This window comes from Sturnus vulgaris, chromosome 9 (genome assembly GCF_052056855.1).
Source record: "Sturnus vulgaris isolate bStuVul1 chromosome 9, bStuVul1.hap1, whole genome shotgun sequence".
Classification (NCBI taxonomy): Eukaryota; Metazoa; Chordata; class Aves; order Passeriformes; family Sturnidae; genus Sturnus; species Sturnus vulgaris.
The window spans coordinates 20182155-20205652 of record NC_142251.1 but is presented as its reverse complement, the minus strand read 5'-3'; the positions used below and the strand labels follow the sequence as shown (position 1 = coordinate 20205652).

The following is a 23498-nucleotide window of genomic DNA, read 5'->3' as shown; positions in this document are numbered from 1 at the left end:
CAGCTAAAGGCCCAATGGATATCCTGGAAATATAAGGAATGAAAAAATTCCCAACACATCGATGTAGATGTGTGAGATGTGTGCATATGTGTGTATGGATATGCACATTATATATATATTTATTTATATATATATATATGTATTTATATATATATATATATATATATATATACACACATGATTATATGCTACTTGATTTTACACTAGTCAGACCACTTGTTTCTTAATATTTTCAAGGTAGACAGATGCATTGAAACAAGGTTATTTACACCTGCAATTATTATGGGTTAACTAACAAATTTTATAAGTGTGTAAGTATCAGATCATTTGAGGCCAAAATTCTACTGAATTGTGTAGGACTAGAAAAATCTTGTTACTAGTTTTTTGTGTCTACCTAGATAAAAAAAAAGGAAGGGAAAAATGAAAGTACATTTCATTTTGTGGCAGTTGATTTAATTCTTGTTAATCAACACTACACTGACATACAGCATACACTTAGGATAGTGATAGGAAATAATGTCAGGGGAAAGAAAAGGTGTTTTTTAAGGTGATTAAAGAGTGATGAACTATAATATAATAAAATGTAAATTTTATCTTACTGATACAAAGAAATCTGCCCATAAAGTCCATTAGGCAGTAGAATAGCACTTCAAAAGAAGTCCTGGATGGATCAACAAAGTCATGTTCAAAGAAGACCAGATAAAACATTTAAGAGGTGTGTTGAGAGGATCATCTTGTAATTATAGTGTAACTGAAACGACCCCAATGGTCTTATCCAACCTTCTGATCTCTAGGTGTGGCATAAACAGAACATGGCATTTGAGTGTGAAGATCAAATGAACAGGAGGTCACCTGTGTCTCTAGAAGATGAGCATTTTTCCCAAGTTAGCAGACATGTAAAAGGCAATTTTATTTTATCCATGACAAATAGGAAGATAGTGAATCATGGCTGAATTATGGGATGTTTCCTTCTTTTAGGAAAAAACTCACAGCCCTCCACAGTGAAGTTACATCCCTTCTCCAGCTTCTCAGCTTTGTAAATATGCTGTAGACTTGCTAAGATAAACCTTGTCCAGTCTCATGTGAGGTGAAAAAATGACTTGGCTGGTTCTACAATGAGGTTTTGATACCCACACAGTGCCACAAGGAATATCAGCAAAGATAACGTGGTTTTCCTCCTGAAGACTTGTAGAAAGCATTTTCCCACAATGTAAAAAAAAAAAAAAAATCAGGAAAATGGGGTTTTATTGCAGTTATTTTGGCTTCTGTTTCAGCAGTTTTTACATGTGTAGAGGTTTTTTTTTGCAGAACTGCCACATTTGCTTCCTTTGGCAAGCAATGGGGTATTTATGTAGAGACCACAACTTAATTTATGATCTCGAGGCTGGCAATGAATGTGGTAGCTATTATATGTAAAAGATGGCTAACTTTAAACAGTTGCAGGAGAGATACTGGAATGGATTCCAAAGAACAGTAGAAAACTAGATCCAAATTCATTGCTCATATTTTTCTGACACATTTCCTTCTCTTTTTGTATCATCTGAGCTCTCTTACCAAGAGATTTTAACATCTCATTTTTCTTTTATAGCTTACAAGCCTGATACTAAAATATGGCAATCTATTTGTCAGCACAAGACATATTTTTATCATAAAGTAAATAGACAGTTTGCTACAGGTTACAGCACCATAAAGTTCTATAATTCACAGCTGCTCTGAGATATAATTTCTTTTCCCCACATTTCCCAGTTAAAGCATGCATGTCCTATTTACAAGACACAAGCATGATGCTTGTTGAACTACTAGTTTTAGTCCTGTTTTTGCCACTTCAATCTGCAATTTCTACCCATGAATACAGTTTGGTCCTCTAGACAAGTCATCCAGGACTTTGCCTCTTCTCTGTGTTCTTGCCATCATCTTGCTATCTCTCTTGTTCAATCTATCATTTTTGTCAATATCCTTCTAGCTTGCCACCTATCTAATTGTTCTGCCCTGCTGTCTGTCCAGCACTGCTCAGACTGCTCTGTCCTGTCCCTGTCACCAGTGCACATATCAGCTGTCCTTTGCTAACTGCACGGTCTATAAAAAGGCAGATTCAAGGAGTATTTGAGCAAAGGCAGAAATGTGCACAGACCTCAGACTGAGAAAACTCATGTTATTAGCCTTTATTGCCTTACTTACTGTTCTAGCCCATTACCTGTCTTAACAATGTTCAGAGAACCTTCTCTGAGATGCAATACCAGTCCATGGAAATCCACATTCACTCCATGACAATTCAGACATCCCAGGGTCGATCTCAGCAGGAAGGTTCTGATATGTTGTTGATCCCAATAGGATCTTGCTGCAGCTTTACAGTAAAATATTGTCCTGCCGTTTTCTACCAGACCATTCAAATTACATATGTTTAAATAGAATCAAAATGGTGATTACAAATGCTGGAGAGTAAATAAGTGAAGAGAGATTTAAATGTCTGTAGAGCTATGGATATATGCTTGTGAAGCTACTCTTATTTCCAAGAAACTTCCATTTAGAGAAATGCTATTCTTGGAGTTGTATTGCATTGTGTGAAGTGTTAGCACGTCTGCAGACCAAGGTTGCTGCTGCATCTATTGTGCTTTTAACAGTGGGATGTGACCTCATGACTTCTTAACAAATGCTTGTTAACCTCAGTTTTCTTGCTAACTAGGGGTATAAAATGGACTTTTTCCATTCACTTAGGTTTTAGTACCAGAAAAGGAGAAATGGGAAAAAACACGAAGAAAATACCTGGGGGGAAAAAAATACCCTTTGCCCTGGTGTCAATCTGTCCAATCAAGTGTTCCTTTCCTCTTCTTTTTACTATTGCTAAACCTTATGACTTGTGAGATTCTACTTGATTGGTTTCTAAATGACCAAAATTCAGTCCATCACTGTTCTGCAAGTGAATTTTTTTTATTCTGTGAGCTCAGGTAGGAATTATTTGAGCTTAGTCTTGACAATTTCCAAGGCACAGATATGTTTACCAGACTTTAAGGACAGAAGAGGTTAGACCATAATGGTGTAACAAACGGCACATTTTTAAATACAGATCAATTCCAATACTTGAAATAAGGTCCTGTAAGATAATGAATCAACATTTAGGGACCACTTTCTACACACATGGTAAGGGAACAGCTCAGGAATAACACCAATGCAAATTAGGCCAAATTTTGAATGTTCATTACTATAAAGATAATGAGTTCCATGTAGTCACTTTGCCCAAACCCTAAAGGCTAACTTTCTTCAAGGGTCTTCTGACTGACTTCATGCTCCAGAGTATTCAGAAGATTGCAGAAATTAGTATTCACAATTATTACCATTTATCATCTACAAACACACAGGATGTGCTAAGCTTCCAAAGGCTTTCTTCCAACTGAAATGAAAAAAATATGATGGCATATTTACCATGACATCACACTTTCTTTTTCTGGGGGAGAGGAAGGGAGCCCCAAGAAAATAACAAACCAAAAAAACCCAGTCACATAAATCTTGGAATAATAGGAAAGTATAATGTAGTTAATTAAGCTGGCTACTTCTCAGTCTTATTGGCTGGATTATGCAGTCTAATTATTAGTTTAGGACCAAGAAAGACCAAGTGCTTGTCATTCTCTGACACACATCTGGTATTTCCATTTTCCATTCAGAAGTGCCACAGCCCAGCTCACACTTTACTCTCCTATGGGGGTGTAAATCACTTCCTTTATCCTACACTAAATGCTCTGGCTATTTATCCCCACCCCAAGCACTCACTCTCACTTGGACTCCAGTGGTTGGAGATAACTCACCACTATCATCTCAAACAGTAGCACAAGCATTCATTCTTAAAACCATTCTGATTTATTATTAATGCAAAATTAAAATTGCCACAGCATGAAAACACTTGCAAAGGAAATATCTGTTTACTGTTCACAATTGTGAAATGAGACTAATACACCAAGACTGTTAAAAATACAGATTGCAGATAAACACATGATCAGCAATTTAAAAGTTAGAGTTGTGTGTTGAGTTTTTCATTTCTTTCCCCTGAAAAGAAAATAACTTGAATAAAATTTTTACAGTCCCCATAAAAGAGGCAATAGATTGTTAGTTCCCCTTTACAGAACTCCTTCTCTTAGAAGAGTAACAGTGCTCAGGGAAATAATAAGCTGACACAAAGGCATGCAGAGCTGAACAAAAGTTTCTATATTGCTGTTGCACTTAGCTGAGAAAATAAATTTCCATGAATAATGCAGTTAACAACTTTCTGGTCCACTCATAGACAGTACACTAGGAGTTCATGTTTTTCTAATCTCACTATTTATTTTCCTTTATCTGACAAATATACAATTTTAACTCTGTGGATTAAACCCCCTAGAAGGATTAGATTATCAAATCATAATTTCTTTTTTCTCTTTGGATGAATGTGACAGTGTTTCCTGCCTGAATTTGTCTCTCCCTATATATATATATATCTAACTTAAATATGAGCAGTGAGCAGTTGTACATACAAGCAGCTGTTCACTTTGCTTTATTGTGCATCACTTCCATTAAATTCTGATAATTATTATGCTGAAAACCCCATTTGGAGACAGAACTATGGTGGGGAAAAAAACAAAATGAAAAAGAAAAAAAAGAGAAAGAGAAAAATAGAAAAAGAGGAAAAAATGAAAAAATAAAATTAACATAATTTACAATGCATTTATAGAATCACAGCTAAATTCACTGTTTGGCCAATGAAAGTGAGCAGTATTTCTAACAGAAAATGGAATATTGCATTGTGCCACAAAATTCTAAAAACAATTTTATGGTTCAGCAGATCTGTTGTACCATCCTGTTGTGCATCAGAAAATATCTTACCTAAATTTGATAAATTTCATAACATAATTTCAATTTTTCATTGTTTACTGGTATTAAAAAAAATAAGGCCTTAGTGTCATCCCTTCACATAGAAAAGTAGGAATAGAAATTATAAAAATAAAGATAAGCATTTCCTAATACTAGCATTTTTTGGAGAACTTAGAGATCAGCAATAATGTTGACTACAGCTCTAGGTTTAGTGAGTTATCTGAAAGACCTGGTGTTGCTCTGGATGATACTGTTGCTTTCTTCATCATCTTTGTACTCAAATTCTAAGGCAATGTGCCAAAATCTTGAAATAAAAGGAACAAAAACCAAGGTCTGAATGCAAGTTAGGTCCTTTCAAAGCAGTGAACATTGGGCCCACAAAGTTCTACTTACACCTAAAGAAAGTGTCTCATGATTTCTTTTTCTGCATGTTCTACTTAATGCCACTGTGAAATGCAGAGCTATGTGAACCTACATTAAGCAAAACACTCGTTGCACTCCAGCACGCTTGGGAAGTGGATCCACAGACGTTCACAGGCACACACAATCTTCTCTATATTCAGCTTTATGGACACCTCAGAGCAGTGTGTGTCATTTCAATCATTTGCCACAAAAGCTGTGGGGCTTGGGGGTGGATTTGTAATTTGAAGTGGAAACTGATAATTCCTTTTGGGATTCAGGGCAATGTCTGAATAACAGAGTATGGAATCCTAGTTTCTGAGGGGTAGAGCTGGATGCAGGGCTTAGGACAGTTCCTATCTGTCACAGCACAAGCTGGCTTGTAGCTGGGCAATTAATCTGGCCATCACCAGATGTAACATTGACTGGTGCCAGGTCCGAGACAAAGACACTAGCACTCTATATCCATGTGACAAAAGCTTTTTATTCTTGTGTACTCTCCTTATACAGAAAATTTGGACTTCCTGGGCAAACACATATGGTTGGTTGGGAGTTTGGATTATTCAGCTCTCTGACCAATGGCTTCTGCAGTTTAGGATAAACTCATTGGGTGAAATCCCTGTTTGGGTTTGAATCTATTCTATCCTTGTTCACCTAGGGGCCTGTTTATCAAACCAAGCTGCTGCTGAATCGAATCTTTTATTTATAGCCGAATTATTACCCAGCTACAAGCTAGCTTGTGCTGTGACACCTATGAATTTCAGAGGGCCCCGAGGACTCCCTGACCTGCCTCTGTGGGCAAATAACAGGTTTGAAAGGCTATGAACACCCTGCCACAGCAGTCCCCAGATCTTTGGCACCTCTTCACAGAGCAAGTGCAGGGGATGATGGATGGATGCTGAAGGTGTTGGCACAGCCAGCCAGGGACACAGATGGGAGGTCCAGTGCTGGGCCAGGGACACTTCCCACACCATGGCTGCTCTGACAGACACCTGGGCACACTGAGAGCCTGTCCATCCCCAACACCACAGAAAGGAAACAGCCCTTAAAAACACACCTTGACCTCAAAGTGGAGCCACCTTCTTCCATTTTTCCCTTCAGAATGGATGCAGTCAGCACTTTTGGCCTAGCGGAGATTCTGACTTAAAGCAAAGCCTGCACACTCACTTTTACCTCAGCTGACAAGGGATCTGGGAAAGCTGCCAAACCTGTGCTCTCTTTGCATGATTCTTTGAGGTATTAGAGAATAAGGGAGCCTAACACACCAGAGGCAGGGATTTTCCATGCCTCAGCCAGGGGCACGAGGTGTGCCTGGTACATGGTGTGTTCTCAGGCACCTTGGGCACCCGCACAGGGAGCGCTCGCCTGCCTCAAACCACTGGGGAAAACAATGCAAGAGCTGAGGTTTTGCTTTGTCCAGGCACAGGCTGAGTGTGAAGCAGGTAAGCTGCTGGTTTCACTGAGGCCACAGGCTGGAATAACTGACTGGCACAGCCCAGCTTCCTTCAGTGACCCACACCCCAGGCTTGGTTTGCTGTAAGGAAGGGATAAACTCTGTATGGAGGCACTGCTCATAGCTGACAGCCCACAGGGTGGCTGCTCTGGAATACAAGTGTGTGTGTATGGATCAGCCCCGAAATACTGCATTTTAGCTTAGCCAGGTGCTGGCTTGGATTATTTTTTTTTTTTTCCTCCAGAGTTTTTGTCACATGGGAACTGGAGTGCTGCATTGCCTTAAAACCTACCACTGTATCACCACTAGTTAAGAGGGGATAAAGTTACATCTAATTCATTACGGGAAAAACATTACTCTTAAATTTGAATGCCATTTATTATTCAATAGAGAGTCACTCATGATCAAAAACCAGGGAAAAACATATGGGAGAAATAGTAACACACAGAGCAAACAGAGGAGGACATTTCTCCCAAATTACAATTTGGCATCAACATGAATTGCAATAAATGGATCTTCAGCATCAGTATTAATCTGGAAATTAGCCATTCCATCACCAGAAACAAAAATCTGCTTTCCAGTACATTTGTTGTTCTCTTTTTGTCCAGAAATAACATCACAGTAGGTACCAGCAGGCAGTCCAGTTTGTACATAGACATTCATATTCCTATGAGAAAATAAACATTATTTATGCATTGTTTTTAAAAGGGGTATTTCAAATTGTGTGTAAGATTTCTAAACCTGATCTTACTCCCCTGTTTCAAGGGCATTGTAAAGCATGAGATTTCTGATCCTAGGCGTCCTCATTTTAGCTCTGTGGACCCATGCACTCCAATAACTCATGTTGGACTGATGATGAGAGATGCTACTGTTCTCTCTGGGGACACTATTTCTGCTACTGACTTACCAGTCATCATTATTGAAGATGATGAAGCCTTTATTACCACGGCCAAAAGCCACTTGATTGCTGCCATTGTCCCACCAGTTGGAGAAAGGCTCACCATCCACCACATTACGGAAGATAACCATGTTCCTGAAAACACAAGCAATGGCTGTCACTGCACCTGCAACAGCTCTAAGGCCACATGGAGCAGGAAGCAAAAGCAACTGCTTTGACTTCCTCTCCCTCCCTACTCAGTGCCCTACTTGATCTGGCGCCAGCGATGTTCACAAACCCAGTCGTTGCCACAGGTGGTGTCCGGGTTGATTGTCACAGGCTTTATGGAGCCATCCTCGTTACTGGGGGGCCCAACCCAGTCATTGATGTCCTGGAATTAGAGAGACAGCTTTGTAACTTCTGACTGAAAATGCAGACAGCCCCTCTGGAGAGCAAGGCTACAGGGAGCATCAACGTTTCACTGCCTACAACCAGCATGGGACAGGCAAATCACTCAACAAACTGAACCGGGCACTGAACCAGATCTCTGGCCCTGTTCTGACCCTTAATCCCCACGGATGCAGCTTCAGCATTCATAGCTCACCCTTCCATTTTCAAAGTATCTTGGCCAGCGAAAACTTGACATCACACGTGTGAACCCGTACGGATGGGCAAGCATGAAACCAGACGCCATTTTATAGAGCCTGTTTGTTGGACAAACAACAAATGAGACATGGAAGGAGGAACCTGCCAGAGAACACACACACAAACCAATAAAAGCAAGAAGCATCACTCAGACAAGAGCAATCCCTTACCTGGCATCCCAGAAGGTCAGAATAGAAGATCCACCAGCCCCGTGTCCTCTCTGGTTGTCGTGATTATCCACAAAGACCAGAGCTCTGTCAGAAGGCACAAAGCCCCAGCCTTCTCCCCAGTTCCTGAACAAAAACACAGACTTGAAGCTACCCTGTCAATTGGTGTATCCAGTGAATCCTGGATAAGTTGCAGCATTTTCATCCTTACTTTAAGTAGGCCATCTTTTCTCCGTTCCACTTGCGGATCACTGTCCCCAGTTTGGCACCGTATTTGAATTCTGTCACTCGGCCATTTCCAAAATAGTCACTGCCTTTGATGGGCTCTCCACCCAAGTCAATTACCTGGTACAGGAAAGAAAACCTGCATCCCTTCTTGTCTCATAAAGACCAACAATGCAATGCAAAGAATTCAACATGAGTTCTTGCTCTACATTGAGAAGAAAGTATTTATGTGTTTGTGCTGTGTAGATCAGCAAAAAGTCAGTATAAGACATGAGGGACACATGTGAAAACCTGACTGAAGAAAGGAAAGGTAAAGACAATCTGTTTGTGGAGGTGTTTTTAAAAATCAAAACTACCTATGTCTGCAGGGCTGCTCTAAGTAAATTGTGAGCTCCTTCTAGGGTAAATTGGATGAAGATGTACTGTTGTTCCTCTGAAGGAGGAGACAAAAGAGATACAAAATACAAAGGCAAACATAAAGGAGAAAATGTGGGGATTACCTCCTGGTAAATGAAAGGTTTAGTTCCCTCAGCAAACCATTGAACATTTAGATCATGCAGCTTGTCCAGAAATGCTCTTATGTCCCCAGGCCACATGTGCTTGGCAGCATCAAGTCGGAATCCTGCTACACCAATGTCAATGAGATGGTTCAGGTACCCTGCAACTGTTGAGCGCACGTAGTCCTTCTCCAGGGCCAGATCCAGAAGGCTGACCAAGCGGCAGTCCCGCACCTGTGCAACACAAAAGAAAAATATTAATTTATCTGTGTATTACACCAAAGGAGGGCACCTCCTTGCACTGCTGTCAATTTTCCAAGCGGGCTCCTTATCATGACCTACTGAGTTTATAAACTATAAAAATGAGTTCACAGGCTGAGCTGAGTACACTGGGCTCAGCTCAGGAGCAAACATCTGCACATAGGTTCTTGATTCCTCAGTACTTAGAATATTTTGCACCGCACATACCTATGGTCACTGCTTCATTCACTTGTCAAGTGACTAAGCACAGGTTTTGTGAGGCACTACACCATTTGATTTTACTGTAGAGTTAACAGAACATGTCAAAAAAAAAAGGAAAAATACTTGAAAATTTTGCTGAGGGAAGTTACCTGATATATATCACCATAATTTTCAATTTCTCCACTTCCAGAGTGACATTTGCCGTCATTGAAATCCCAGCCAGAGTATGGTACAGCTGGAAAATCTCTATTTCCAGCATTGAAATAGCTTCCACAGGTAGAATGTGTGCCTGAGCCACCTGCAGCCCCACACATATGGTTGACAACAGCATCCACATAGATATGAACCTGGAACAGCAATATGTGCATTTCAGTATGTTTTGGAGCAAAAGTGAAGTGATAGCCATGGCTTTACCACATCACCATTAAGCTGATTTTTTTTTCCCTTTCAGTTTCTTCTCCGTTTACACCTCCTTTGAGGACAGCAGCACCTTCCCTCAGCTGATACAGCACTTCTTGCTGTATTAGTCACAGATTTGCAAGGCACTTACTCCAACATTGTTGCATCTGGTCACCATGTCTCTGAATTCCTCTTCATTTCCTGATCGAGTACAGAGCTTGTAGCTAACAGGCTGATATCTTTCCCACCAGGGTCTGTTTGGGTTAGTAATCACAATATTTTCACTTGGAGGCGAAACCTGCAGATGAAATGATGTACATTGATAAGAAATCAAGTGGTTTTATTTCAATATTTTAAGGGCAAAATCTGTACTCAGGACCTCTTCCCTCAGAGGAAAGTTAGTACCCAACCCAGTCTCCCACAGCAGAAGTTCAGGTCTGTGAGATGTCTGCCTTGTATGCTGGCAAGGAAGACATTTTGGGTTGTTCCCATGGGTTGCCTGGGTCCAGCATGGACCTACTTTCAAGGACATGTGCATAGAAGGGTTGAAGCCATAGGAGTTATTTTTACCTGTAATAGTAGCAGCCTTAGGAATGCCAAACCTCACTGCTTCCATACTTCCTTTAGAACAAGCTAAAGAGCTTTACCTTCTGCTTAGTTTTCAGGGGCAGCCTTTCAGAGGAGGGTATGTCCCTTTGTAACTGATCTGCTAGAGATGCATCATCATTCATTGGTCCTGCAGGGTTAGGGGTGCTTTTAAAAGCAGTTACTACTTCCAACCCTCCCTCCTCAGCAGCAAAGTTTCTTGGAGATGACTGTCTCCAGCTCAGGCATTTTAACTTATTAATCAAATATTACAATGCCATTTTCCTACTACTCCCAGGAAACAACTCACCTGAACTCCTCCAAATCCATTAGGAGCTAAGTAGCGCTCACACTCCAGAGCAATATCCTGCCAGCGCCATTCAAAGAGATGCACGATAGAGTTTCTTTTTGGGAGGGTGTTGGGGTTGTACTGCCCCCAGCACAGCCCTGCAGCTGCGAGGAGGAGGAGGAGGACCTGCATGGTGCCTTCAGTGTAAGGCTGTGGTCTCTGCACTGGCTATTTATGTGCCTGCGAGATGACAAAGTTCCTGTAGCAGGTGTCGAAATTCACATGGATCAATGCTATCAGTATTATTTAGATAGCTGGCTCAATATCATTCCTCTGGTTTGTTTTTCTCCCATATTACCCAACAGCTGAAGATAAAATATCTTTTCACAATGGTTATACGCCATCATAAACCAAGTGGTCTGTGAGCAGTGCACTCAAATGCAGAACTGCACTCCTTCCAATCACATAAACAAAGATACTCCATCAAAAGTCTCCCAAAGCATCACACACAGACCCTCAAAGGGGTCTATGGAACATAAAAGGAACGGGAGGTGATTGAAAGATGACTGGAAATCTAACAGCATTAGGAGAATGAATGAGTTTGTCAGCATTCAGAGGTGTCTTGTTCTCAGGATTAGACTGAGTTCGGACCAGGGTATGAACAACTGTTGTGGTTTGACACTGGCCCAAAGCCAGGCACCCACCAGAGTTGCTCACTCACCCTCCCCTGCTACAGCTGGGCAGGAGACAGAAAAAAAATTAACAAAGGGCTCATGAGTGAGATAAGGACTGGGAGAAAACACTTTAAGGGCAAAACAGGCTCACCTTAGGGTTGCAAAGTGAATTGATTCCTAGCAGAATCAGGGGAAGATAATGAGAAGTAAAATAAGCCTTTAAAACACCTTTTTCCCCCAGTCCTTCCCTCCTTCCCACTGACAGCACAGGCAGAGGGCATGGGGGTTTTGGTCAGTTCATCACTGAGATTTTCTTCTGCTGCTCAGGGAGAGGAGTCTTTCCCCTATGAGACCATGGGGTCCCTTCCCGCAGGAGACGATTCTCTGTGAACTTCTCCAGTGTGGGTCCACTCTCACGAGCAGCAGCCCTGCCAAAACTGCTGCAATGTGAGTCCCTCCTATGGGCACACAGCCCTGCCAAAACTGCTGCAATGTGAGTCCCTCCTATGGGCACACAGCCCTGCCAAAACTGCTGCAAGTGAGTCCCTCCCATGGGCACACAGCCCTCCCAAAACTGCTGCAGTGTTGGTCTCTCTTCCCACGAGGTGCAGTCCTCCAAGGACAGGCTGTTCCAGCCTGGAAGCAGGGCCCCTCTCTCCACTGAGCCTCCCACTGGGTCACAGCCTCCTCCAGGCATCACCTGCTCCAGCATGGGCACCTTCCCCAAGGCTGTGGGTGTATCTCTGCATCCCTGTGGATCCCATGGGCTGTGCATGGATCTCTGCATTCCTGTGGATCCCATGGGCTGTGCATGGATCTCTGCATTCCTGTGGATCCCATGGGCTGTGCATGGATCTCTGCATCCCCCATGGATCCCCACGGGCTGTGCATGGATCTCTGTATCCCCTAAGAATCCTCATGGGCTGGGGTGGATCTCTGCATCCCCCATGAATCCTCATGGGCTGGGGTGGGTCTCTGTATCCCCTATGAATCCTCATGGGCTGGGGTGGATCTCTGCATCCCCCATGAATCCCCATGGCCTGCAGAGCAATCTCAGCTCAGGCCCCTGGAGCAGCTCCTCCCCTCCTTCTCCACTGACCCTGGTGTCTCCATGTTGTTTCCCTCACACGTTCTCACCTCCTCCTCTTTTCTGACTAGAAGAAAAACTGTGTGACTTTGTTTTGATTTTCTTCTTAAATATGAGGCATTAAATATGAGCACAGAGGCGTTACCAACCTCTCTCATTGGCCCAGTTTTGGCCAGCAGCATGTCCATCCTCAGAGCCATCAAGGATTGATTCTGCTGGACATGGTGGAAGCTTCCAGCAGCTTCCCACAGCAGACACCTCTGTGGTTCCCTGGCTACCAAAAACCGGGCTGTGCAAAATCAATAAACAGTAACAGATTTATCACACGAGAGGTTGTGGGTTGTCACCAGGTGAATCCCATGAATCCCACTGACAACTAAGAACTGACACCTTCTCATACTTAATGTTTCTCTAGTGCCATTGCCCATGACTGTTAACTGCTACTGGTTTTCCTCACATGGCCATGCAGAGCAGCTGATACAAAGTTATCAGAGCTGCATTTGCCTCTCCAGCAGAAACTTTGCGTAAGGTTTCATCTCCTTTTAAGTAATCAATGATTCACCTGAATCAAGGAACAAAACTGAAAATCAGATGCAAATGATAGTGCAGATGAGTTTTAGCTGTCTAACATATAACCAAATTTGAAAGCTAGAGCTGTTGTCCAAGTCCTTTCTTGCATTCCCTACAATTTTGTCCTTCAAAAAAAAACCTTTGACTTTTCTTCATGAAATTATTTCAGGTCTTCATTTGGAACTGACTTATAAGATCAATGTCTCAGTGACAATTCTCCATGAATAAACTAGTCATGCTAACAATAAAACAGTACTCCAAGAGAACACAAAGACTAGAAAATCACTAGCATTTGATGAATACCTGTGAGGGGCAAAAAAGTTCCAAAAATATGTCACAGTTACTCCAGAAGAATAGAAACATCAGTGCACTTCCTACCTGAACTGCCTCTGGTGTGTTCTTTCTGAAACTAGCCATGCCAGTGTGTCACATGCATCCTTCTCTTTCCCAGATTTGGTCTTCAAGGACAAAACACACAAGCAGGTCCCATTTTCCACCTGTTCATTTTCATATCCCAGACCTTAAGGCCTTTAAGGCCTCTTTTTCCACTACTACAATGAAAGGATAAATTACTGCAAATGACCTTGCTACTAACAGCAAGGAACCAGTGAGTGATTGCACCTTGTGATTATCAATTCAGTGAAAACAGACCCCCTCATCCCTCAATATTACTAAGAGCAACCAAATGTGCCTGAGGGTAATTTTTACGTCACCATTCCCTGTGGAGTCCCATTGAGGTGATGGAATGTCACTGCATGACTTTCAGTTTCCAATGGCATGTATTTTCCAGTGAAAAATACGCCACTGTGAGCCAAGAACAGGATGGGCTCATCCTCAATAACCCAATGCAATGGATGGCAATGCCACTGGCAAAGAGGACTGGGAGCCCTTCCAAGACAGGCTCTGCAGGTTGTGACTGTTAAAGCAGGTTGCAAAAAAATGGTGACTTAAAAGTCAGCACAAAGGGCTTGTAGGTGGCCTTTATTTCAGATAAACAACTGTGCCACTTGAGTATATCAGCTGAGAGTGTTAATTAAAACTGTGTGAAGGCTCCTTGGTTTAGGCAGACCAGCATGGGGAGGGGTGTACACACAGCTCAGCATGAAGAATTATACAAAGCTAACAGCTAACAAAAATTTTCTGAAGGCAGCAATGAACTTTATCTGGTTTCAACCCACATAATTCCATTCCTACAACTGGGAGTGCCCACCATCCTAATGGTGAGTGCATTACAGGCATCAGCAATGGAGACCAAGTCAGTATTGGGGTAACAACAAAAGATGTGTGGTTTTGATTTGTGCAGGCACAAGCTGAGTGTGAACCAGGTAACACACAGGCTTGAATGATGCCACAGGCTGGAATAACTGACTGGCATGGACCAGCTTCTTCTGACCCTGGCCCCATGTTTGGTTTGTCACAAAAAAGGGATAAACTTGATCTGAATGCCATCTTTTATTTAGCAGATAAAGAGAATGTACAGACCAACCGAAGAAATACATTTTCAACTAATATAATGTAACCTGATAGCAACTTGAATTGTAACATGTTTCAGTACAAAGGGGCCTTCTCTTGGTTTTTGGATATCCTTGTCAATTCCCAATCCTGCTTGCCCCTAAAGAGAACTACATTTCCACTTATGCACAGAGCAGCACAAATTTAAAATTAATCATGTCAATTTTTTATTAGTACCTTAACTGAATAAAGTGCACTTACAAAGGTACACAGATGTATAGCACCACTCCCAGATCTGCAGTGGCACCACCAGTTTCCATCTCTGTACAGCAGCTACTCACTATTTCATTAGTATTACAGCTAACACACTTTGTTCTGTCTCTGTTCATGCAGTGCTGAGAGCCAGGACATTCTGCACATCTGTCTGCTGTTAACAAAGATACAGAGGAGAAGGAACAGCACATGCACAACACATCTGGTTACAATTTAGCATCAACATGAATGGCAATGAATGGGTCTTCATCTTCATTCCCAATCAGGAAATTAGCCATGCCATCAGCAGCAACTTGAACTTTAGCTGCTGTACAGAAGTCACCCTCCTTTTGCCCAGAAATGACATCACAGTAAGTGCCAGCAGGCAGACCAGTCTGCAGAGATACATTCAAGGGCCTTTGGAAAAGAATGAAGTGCAGTAAGCATTATGAGGACTCTAAAATGCTCTTCAAATCATACTGGAGACCTCAGATGTTAAGTAATTCGGGAGTAATCTTCTAGCACTTCTCTGGACACTGCAGAGTCTATTCAATCATTACATGCTTCAGATTGCTCATCACCACAACCTACAGCTAATTATTACAGCCCTGACATACTCCCATTCTCTTATCATCTCATTCTTGCATAAAAGAATCGAACACAGATTTTAAAACTGCCACATTTGTAATATATTCCTGAATTTACAAGTTCCCTCACTTCTATAAATTTAGACTTTGCCGGCTGACCAGTCCCAATGACACAGCCAGCTTCAGAACAGGGAATTAGAAAGACCAGAGGACAAGACCTAAACTACCAAGAGTGAAGAGTGCCTGTGGTACAGTGGAAAATGCAAAGTTTAAATTGTCAACAACTGAGGCAGCCATTAGAAAGATCTATACAAGCTAGCAACAACTTAAAAGGTTTCACTACTAACTAGATTATTTAAGTACATATTTAATACATAATAACTTATTTATAATCATAATAAATTGTAATTTATTTCCCTCTTACTCACCAGTCATCATTATTGAAGATGATGAAGCCTTTATTACCACGGCCAAAAGCCACTTGATTGCTGCCATTGTCCCACCAGTTGGAGAAAGGCTCACCATCCACCACATTACGGAAGATAACCATGTTCCTGAAAACACAAGCAATGGCTGTCACTGCACCTGCAACAGCTCTAGTGCCACATGGAGCAGGAAGCAAAAGCAACTGCTTTGACTTCCTCTTCCTCCCTACTCAGTGCCCTACTTGATCTGGCGCCAGCGATGTTCACAAACCCAGTCGTTGCCACAGGTGGTGTCCGGGTTGATTGTCACAGGCTTTATGGAGCCATCCTCGTTACTGGGGGGCCCAACCCAGTCATTGATGTCCTGGCATTAGAGAGACAGCTTTGTAACTTCTGACTGAAAATGCAGACAGCCCCTCTGGAGAGCAAGGCTACAGGGAGCATCAAAGTTTCACTGCCTACAACCAGCATGGGACAGGCAAATCACTCAACAAACTGAACCGGGCACTGAACCAGATCTCTGGCCCTGTTCTGACCCTTAATCCCCACGGATGCAGCTTCAGCATTCATAGCTCACCCTTCCATTTTCAAAGTATCTTGGCCAGCGAAAACTTGACATCACACGTGTGAACCCGTACGGATGGGCAAGCATGAAACCAGATGCCATTTTATAGAGCCTGTTTGTTGGACAAACAACGAATGAGACATGGAAGGAGGAACCTGCCAGAGAACACAAAGCAGCAAAAGCAAGAAGCATCAGACAAGAGCAATCCCTTACCTGGCATCCCAGAAGGTCAGAATAGAAGATCCACCAGCCCCGTGTCCTCTCTGGTTGTCGTGATTATCCACAAAGACCAGGGCTCTGTCAGAAGGCACAAAGCCCCAGCCTTCTCCCCAGTTCCTGAACAAAAACACAGACTTGAAGCTACCCTGTCAATTGGTGTATCCAGTGAATCCTGGATAAGTTGCAGCATTTTCATCCTTACTTTAAGTAGGCCATCTTTTCTCCGTTCCACTTGCGGATCACTGTCCCCAGTTTGGCACCGTATTTGAATTCTGTCACTCGGCCATTTCCAAAATAGTCACTGCCTTTGATGGGCTCTCCACCCAAGTCAATTACCTGGTACAGGAAAGACAGAGCATTTCTTTCTACTCAAAATCCAAACAAATAAAAGATATTGTTTTAGACATTGCTTCAAGCAAGGGGCAGTACTTGTGCTAATTATTTTATTTGGCTTTCTTTTGGCAAAATTGTATGTATGGCTATTTTCCTCTTTTAGCTCAGCCCAGCTGTGAACCTCTTTTCCAGCTCTATCATGTTTCTCCTTACCCTGACTGATCACTTACCCTTGATTACAGCTTTGGGCTGTACTTGGTTTACATTTAGTATGGTCACCAATGCCTTGCTGCATCCTTTCACTACGGAGCTAAAGAATGTTTCCATTTGTCTAGACTTTACAGGCAAGATACTAATTTAATAAAATGTGAGCAGCAAGCTGAGCTTCTGCTGACTGAAACCAAAATCTAGCTGCTTGTTCCAATTCGTCATTTAAACGTAAAACACAAATTTGGAATATCGAGTAATAGATGTTATACCATTGGAAAATAAAGTTTCAGACCATAATCAACGTTTATGTCTTCTGTTGCAATTTATTATCCAGAATTTAAAATTCAAGAAATGAAATCTCTTTTTCAAACCAACAGAATTTTTACACTAAACGCAATATAGTAAATTTCATCTGTCTGAAATAAAATTTACAGATTAACTAATTCCAGAAGGTCCAAAACAAGCTTGTACATCAACTATCATTTATGGGCAGATTAGATATTTGTAGATTATGGCTCAGGACGGTATTGAGGATGATTTCTGTAGATCTGCTTGGGCTCAGTCCATGCAAAGCATCGCCACATGTGACCGAATCTGCACTGGGCTTGCAAAAAATACATTAGTGAAGTAAAATTTAAAAAAATAAAGACTACCTCTTGATAAATGAAAGGTTTAGTTCCTGCAGGAAACCACTGAGTATTTAGATCTTTCAGCTTGTCTAAAATGGCCTTGACATCCACAGGCCACATGTGCTTGGCAGCGTCGATGCGGAAGCCCGCGACGCCGATGGCAAGGAGACGGTTCAGGTAGTCGGCAATCCTGGAGCGCACGGAGTCCTTCTCCAGGGCCAGGTCCAGCAGGCTGACCAGGCGGCAGTCCCGCACCTGCAAACACTCTAATCAAACTTCTCACCTCAGAAATGCAATGTACTGCTCTACACACATTTTGAATGCTCTTTGCCTATATTATGATACCAAATAAAATCTTCAGTAGCCTTTGTTCCCTATGTGTATCTTTCCTTTGGAAAGTCATCTACACAGAAGGTGCAATAACAAATTGCATTTACCCCTCTTTTCTGAAATTGAGACCAAAGAAAACTTCCAAATTACAGTAAAAGGCAAATAATAACTTCCACCTTTTTTTAACACACTAAGTGTACTTTATGAGCTTTAAATTGTTTTTATTAATTACCAAAGCACATTTGTCTGAATCTGAAATTGAGTCATTGTCTCAAGAACAGCCATCCCTTTAAGAGGTGGTGTTCCTGATAGCAACACTAACCTGTTTTAATTTGGATGGCTTTTCATGAGGCTTTTTTAATTCCTTTTAAAAAATGTCTCACTGTAAATAAGAGCAAAGAAATCATAGCACAGGAACAAATGCACATGAAAACTAGAGTTGTAAGTTTACCTGAGATATATCCTGATAATTCTCAATGTTTCCACTTCTAGATTTACATTTACGATCATTAAAGTCCCAGTCAGAATAGGGCACAGCTGGGAAATCTTCAGTCTTTGCATTGAAATAGCTTCCACAAGTAGCATGGTCACCAGCCCCAGCATTAGCCCCACACATATGGTTGATTACTGCATCCACATAAATGTGCACCTAGAAAACAGTATAAAACAGTATCCACATAACAATTTGAAAAAGCTACTTCCCACAGCACCACTAATTAATGTTCTCTCTCCTATACCTCCTGCCCTATCCCCCTATTTCTGCTTTCTTGCTTCACCCAACATTTTATTCCATTTTTTTTAATTAGCATACAGCAAGGATGATAACAAATGCAGCTCAACAGACAAGCAGGTAACATCCGTTTTTAAAAATGGTAGAATCACTGCTTGGCTGTATCCTTGCATTGTAAACACCTGAAGTTTTTAAAGTACTTACTCCAACATTGTTGCACCTGGTTACCATGTCTCTAAATTCAGTTTCATTTCCAGATCTTGTGCACAGCTTGTAGCTGACAGGCTGGTATCTTTCCCACCAAGGTTGCTGGGGGTCAGTAATGATAACATTTTCATTGGGAGGTGAAATCTGTGAATAAAGCACTGGCACTTGGTAACAGAATACTGATAGTGGTTAATTTGTTTGCCCAATATTTAGAGAAAGAACATAACCCACTTAGATCCTCAGTATCCTCTGCTCACACTGTAGTAGGCTGGAAATAAAAGACTTAGGCCTGGCCTTCAACATAGGAATATAGTATAAAAATTAGGTCCATTAACAGAGTATGCTAATTATCTTCGTGACTGCAAGCTTCAAAAAGAAGCATCTGCAATTGAAGAAATAGGTCAGCAGAGGAAGGAAGTGACTGAGTAACAACTGACGTAACATTTTGCCTTTAAAATTGATCCAACTTCCCATTTTTGTAATGTTTTGGATGAATGCATTCTTGACATAATTCTTGTAAGTTTCCAGGTGAGTTATACCTTTTCCTTTTACAGACTTTTCAGGATACTTTTTAGGCAACAAGCTTTTGCTGCTACCGCCAAGCCTCTGGACATAACCTGATCCAACCATTTCTCAGAAAGATCCCTACAGCCTTAACTGCCACATATTCCTGACCAGCTCAGCAAGTCATCATCTGAAAAAACTTCCTGAGACCCTGCCACAGGATGGATTAAAAAGATAAACAGGCATAGGCCACAGTCTGAGAAATCAGTTTAAAATCCATCTGGTCTGTGTATCTGAAAGAAAGTTGCAAAGAAAAGATGATTATTTGAAAATTTGGGGAAAGTTCTCACTAAGGCCATCTTGCAATCTCTTGGGCTACAAGAGACAGGCAGACTTCACACCAGCTTTTCCTGAGCAATCTGACAGGCAAACTAAAATACTTTTTAAGTGGCTGTTGTCCTGCCATGCTGCCCCACCCAAGTGCCAGTACTGGTTCCACAGGAAGATGTTTCTGTTGCTCAGACAGAACTGACTCAGAGACAGCTTCAGCACAACCTGTGTTCAGTTCACTTCCACTGCTCACATCAGGTTCCAGTAAAGAAGGGTCTCGTAGTGGCTTAATGTGTCCTTGTGCTTTTCAGAGAGAAACTTGCCAGTTTGGGTTAACATAATTAACAGCCTTTTATTTAAAAGTACTTATTTAAAACCTTCAGCACTTTTTTGTTCTCTTTGGAAGCCCTTTGTTCAGTCATATCTAGCTCTTAAGAGCTTCCCTTGATTTAAGTAATATGAAGCAGATAAACATAGGTTACTCTTCACAGCAGTAAAAAAATGATTTAGCTAGTGATGTGCAATTCTAATTCATCTAAATGTAATAGTACAGGCTGCAAAACATGCACTTTGGAGCAATGAAATAAATTCATGCTTACTTGATGATAGCTGAAGAATGTATTTGTCAGCATTTACTACTTCCATTACCAATTCCTATTTTTCTTGTTCAGTACCTGTCCTTTGACGAATTGAACATTTTCTGTGAAAAACAAATTACCGTCTATGTAGCAATTTTACTACCTACTGATAGGAACAGACATACCTGAACTCCTCCAAATCCATTAGGAGCTAAGTAGCGCTCACACTCCAGAGCAATATCCTGCCAGCGCCATTCAAAGAGATGCACAATTGAGGTTCTCTTTGGGAGGGTGTTGGGGTTGTACTGCCCCCAGCACAACCCTACAATTAACAGCAAAAAATAGATCCCCATCCAGTGCTCTGTGATCACTTGTGCTCCTCTTAACTGTCAATGTTCCTGCAAGAGGGCAAAGTACACGTTAGAAAATACACATTTAAAGGTAAACTCCCATCTCTGGCATCGTATTTATTTACTTGTCATTTTGTATGAGAATTGGATTTTATCTAAACTATATTAAATTCCCATACTAACAGTAACTTTGTTTGCATGCAGTTAGAATTCAGATATTGCCTAATGCAGGCTGCCTCCAGAATGCAAAAGTTGTGGTTTTATTAGTATAAAGCCAAAAACTACCCCAAAGGGTAAAGGAATACTTACACAGACTGAAATGGACATTTTGTTTCTCATTTTAATGTACATTATTTTACATTCCTACTTACCCTTGAGAGGCATCTTTTTTTTTTTTTTTTCAAATTGGTGTTTCTACCACCAACTTGAATATATTTGGAGAAGACCTTGAAGAGGCAGCATATTTCTTACCATGATTTGTTATGAAACCTCAGATATTTTGGAGGTTTAATATATGCTGTCATTCATGATATGCATGGCATTTCTCATTCAAACAATAGCCTGAAACCTAGATCTCTCAGACACAGAAATGATTAATTAGTGACTCAAGCTAAATGTCTGATCTCTGCACAGCTGTTTGATTTGTGTGGAGATATTCTCCTCTTAAGAACGTGGGCAATGGCATACAGATGTTAGAAGTGCTGTGAAGCTCCATAACCAAGAAATCTCCTTCTGAGTGCCCAAGTACTGAGCTCTGCAAAAGGAGTTTTCCAGAGGCTTGAAACAAGCTACCTTCCCTTCTTATGAGCTAGGCTAGGAACTGCATTTCCCAACTCATATCCTATTTGCATTTATTTAGGGACAAAGACAACGATCCTCTTCCTACCTAGAGAGTTACAACATGTAACAAACCAGAAACTAAACAACTATCAAGGTTTACTTTACTCTGTTGAGAAGCTTACTTTGCACTCTTCAAGTTTAGAAGTTGATATAGAGAGTCTGAGATACAAAGAAGTCCTACAAGAAAAATTTCTGTAAACAAATGGCTGAACTAATACTTCTCTTAAATAACAAAATAAAGAATCTTGTTACTTTCCTGGAAGTACCTATTCTTTATAAAAAGTTATCTTACAGAAACAACAGAGAAGAGATTCCTGCCACAGGGGAAACCAAACATGTCAGTGAAGGTTTAAACATGAACACAAGGGCCCTCAGGTTTGCTACACAAAGGAAATCAGTGCTTTTCCTGATTTAATATGTACCTGGGAATGCACTGCTGAAAACTCCAACCTGCTGTGATACAGTTACCCAGGCACAAGTTTATATAAAATTTTATGTGACTTCTACAAAACTGCCCTTATGTCTGCTTCAAGGAAAGGATGACCCGTATCTTTGAGGTAGTGGAGCACTCTTTGGAACAAATTCAGGCACAAAATATACCAGTTTATAAAGTGTAGAACCTCCCTTCCAGAGCCTACTGCTATCAGCTGTCACTGCTCTTCAAAAGCAGGCAGTTATTGAGAATTAAGCATTTGGTGCATTTAGCTTGCTTTTCTGCTTGTGAACAAAATAACTTTAATACAATTATTTACTTGTAGATCTTCAGTAAAGTATACAGATTAAGCTTCAGCCACAAGCAGTTGTTCTGCATGCTTCTATTTTAATGAAGGAATACTTTTTGGCCCTGATATGAAGAACATATATTAAGAGAAAATGAGCTAAGAAAATTCCATCTTCTCTGATGAGAGAAGCCATTTATCAGATTGGCAAGTTTTACTTACAGCAGTAAATACAAAAGCAGTAAATTACACAAAGTAGTAAGAATAATGTACCTTGACCCAACCAGCTCTGAAGCTGAGCGCTTAAAGATTTGATGTAGATTTCTCTGAAACAGGTTTATGGCTGCTCTGCCTTCAATACAAGAAATAATAAGAGAATGGGGATGTTGAAATCCTCACCGCACTCTGAAGGCTCTAGCTTCAGAATGTTTTTGAAACTTGGAAAAATAGCAAGAGGCCATGTGGAAGACAGCAACACTGATTGCAATGCCGAGAACTTGTGAGCGGAGTGTCTGTGCAGAGCCCCGCTGCTGTCCTGGCCGCCCCGGGCACTCGGCTCACCTTGTCTTTGCCGGGTCAGGGCCTGAGCTGTGTCCCCAGGGCCATCTCCAACACACCTGAGGCCGTGTTTGAATCCGCGGCGCTGCTGAAGGCTGCCACGGGGCACACAGCAGCGGGCCTGTCCCTTCCGCCGCCTCCCCACACACCCCCGCAGCAGCGCCGCGTTCCGAGCGGCCGCCCTCCGCTGCCGAGCCTCTCCGGCGGGCTCCCCCAGCCGAGCCGGGCCGTGTGTGCTGTGCCGCCCCTTCCGGACCGCCCCGCCCGCGGCTCAGCCGGCCCGGCCACCCCCCGGCCCGGGAACAGCGCCGCTCTCCCAGCGTATACACCTCCCGCGCTTTTTTATAAAGTATTTTTCTCCTTGAGCACAGCACCACCTTGCTGTTGTCCTACTTCGGCGATTTGAAAATACGGTGCTATACGTGTAGATCAACATGGGTATTAGGACACTACTGTAGAGCCACAGAAGCACTAAAATTGAAAAAGCCCTCTAAGATTGAACGAACGATTAC

At 41.8% G+C, this 23498-nt stretch overlaps 2 protein-coding genes across 5 annotated transcripts; both read right to left on the bottom strand.

Annotated features, from left to right (window-relative positions):
- Positions 1–7050: 7050 nt before the first annotated feature.
- On the bottom strand, positions 7051–12897 carry LOC106858541 (pancreatic alpha-amylase). 3 transcript variants are annotated; one of them, XM_088170076.1, is made up of 10 exons: positions 12748–12897; positions 10115–10261; positions 9714–9911; positions 9106–9336; positions 8592–8725; positions 8384–8506; positions 8173–8272; positions 7838–7959; positions 7599–7724; positions 7051–7358 (listed from the first exon to the last, which is right to left on the bottom strand). In XM_088170076.1, the coding sequence occupies exons 1-10, from the start codon at positions 12796–12798 to the stop codon at positions 7169–7171; spliced, it is 1422 nt and encodes a 473-aa protein (XP_088026202.1). In that variant the 5' UTR covers positions 12799–12897; the 3' UTR covers positions 7051–7168. The 3 variants fall into 3 exon arrangements, with proteins under 3 accessions (XP_088026202.1, XP_014740771.2, XP_088026203.1); XM_014885285.2 differs by lacking the exon at positions 12748–12897 and adding an exon at positions 10859–11116; XM_088170077.1 differs by lacking the exon at positions 12748–12897 and adding an exon at positions 10383–10689 and having other exon boundaries at positions 10115–10262.
- A 1704-nt stretch (positions 12898–14601) lies between these two features.
- Positions 14602–23248, bottom strand: LOC106858550 (pancreatic alpha-amylase-like). Of its 2 annotated transcripts, XM_014885297.2 has the most exons (11): positions 22990–23248; positions 20705–20917; positions 19105–19251; positions 18622–18819; positions 17865–18095; positions 16871–17004; positions 16663–16785; positions 16462–16561; positions 16127–16248; positions 15888–16013; positions 14602–15289 (listed from the first exon to the last, which is right to left on the bottom strand). In XM_014885297.2, exons 2-11 carry the CDS (start codon positions 20870–20872, stop codon positions 15100–15102), a joined length of 1539 nt encoding a protein of 512 aa, XP_014740783.1. In that variant the 5' UTR covers positions 20873–20917; positions 22990–23248; the 3' UTR covers positions 14602–15099. The 2 variants fall into 2 exon arrangements, with proteins under 2 accessions (XP_014740783.1, XP_088026204.1); XM_088170078.1 differs by lacking the exons at positions 16127–16248; positions 16462–16561.
- Between the last annotated feature and the right edge of the window lie 250 nt (positions 23249–23498).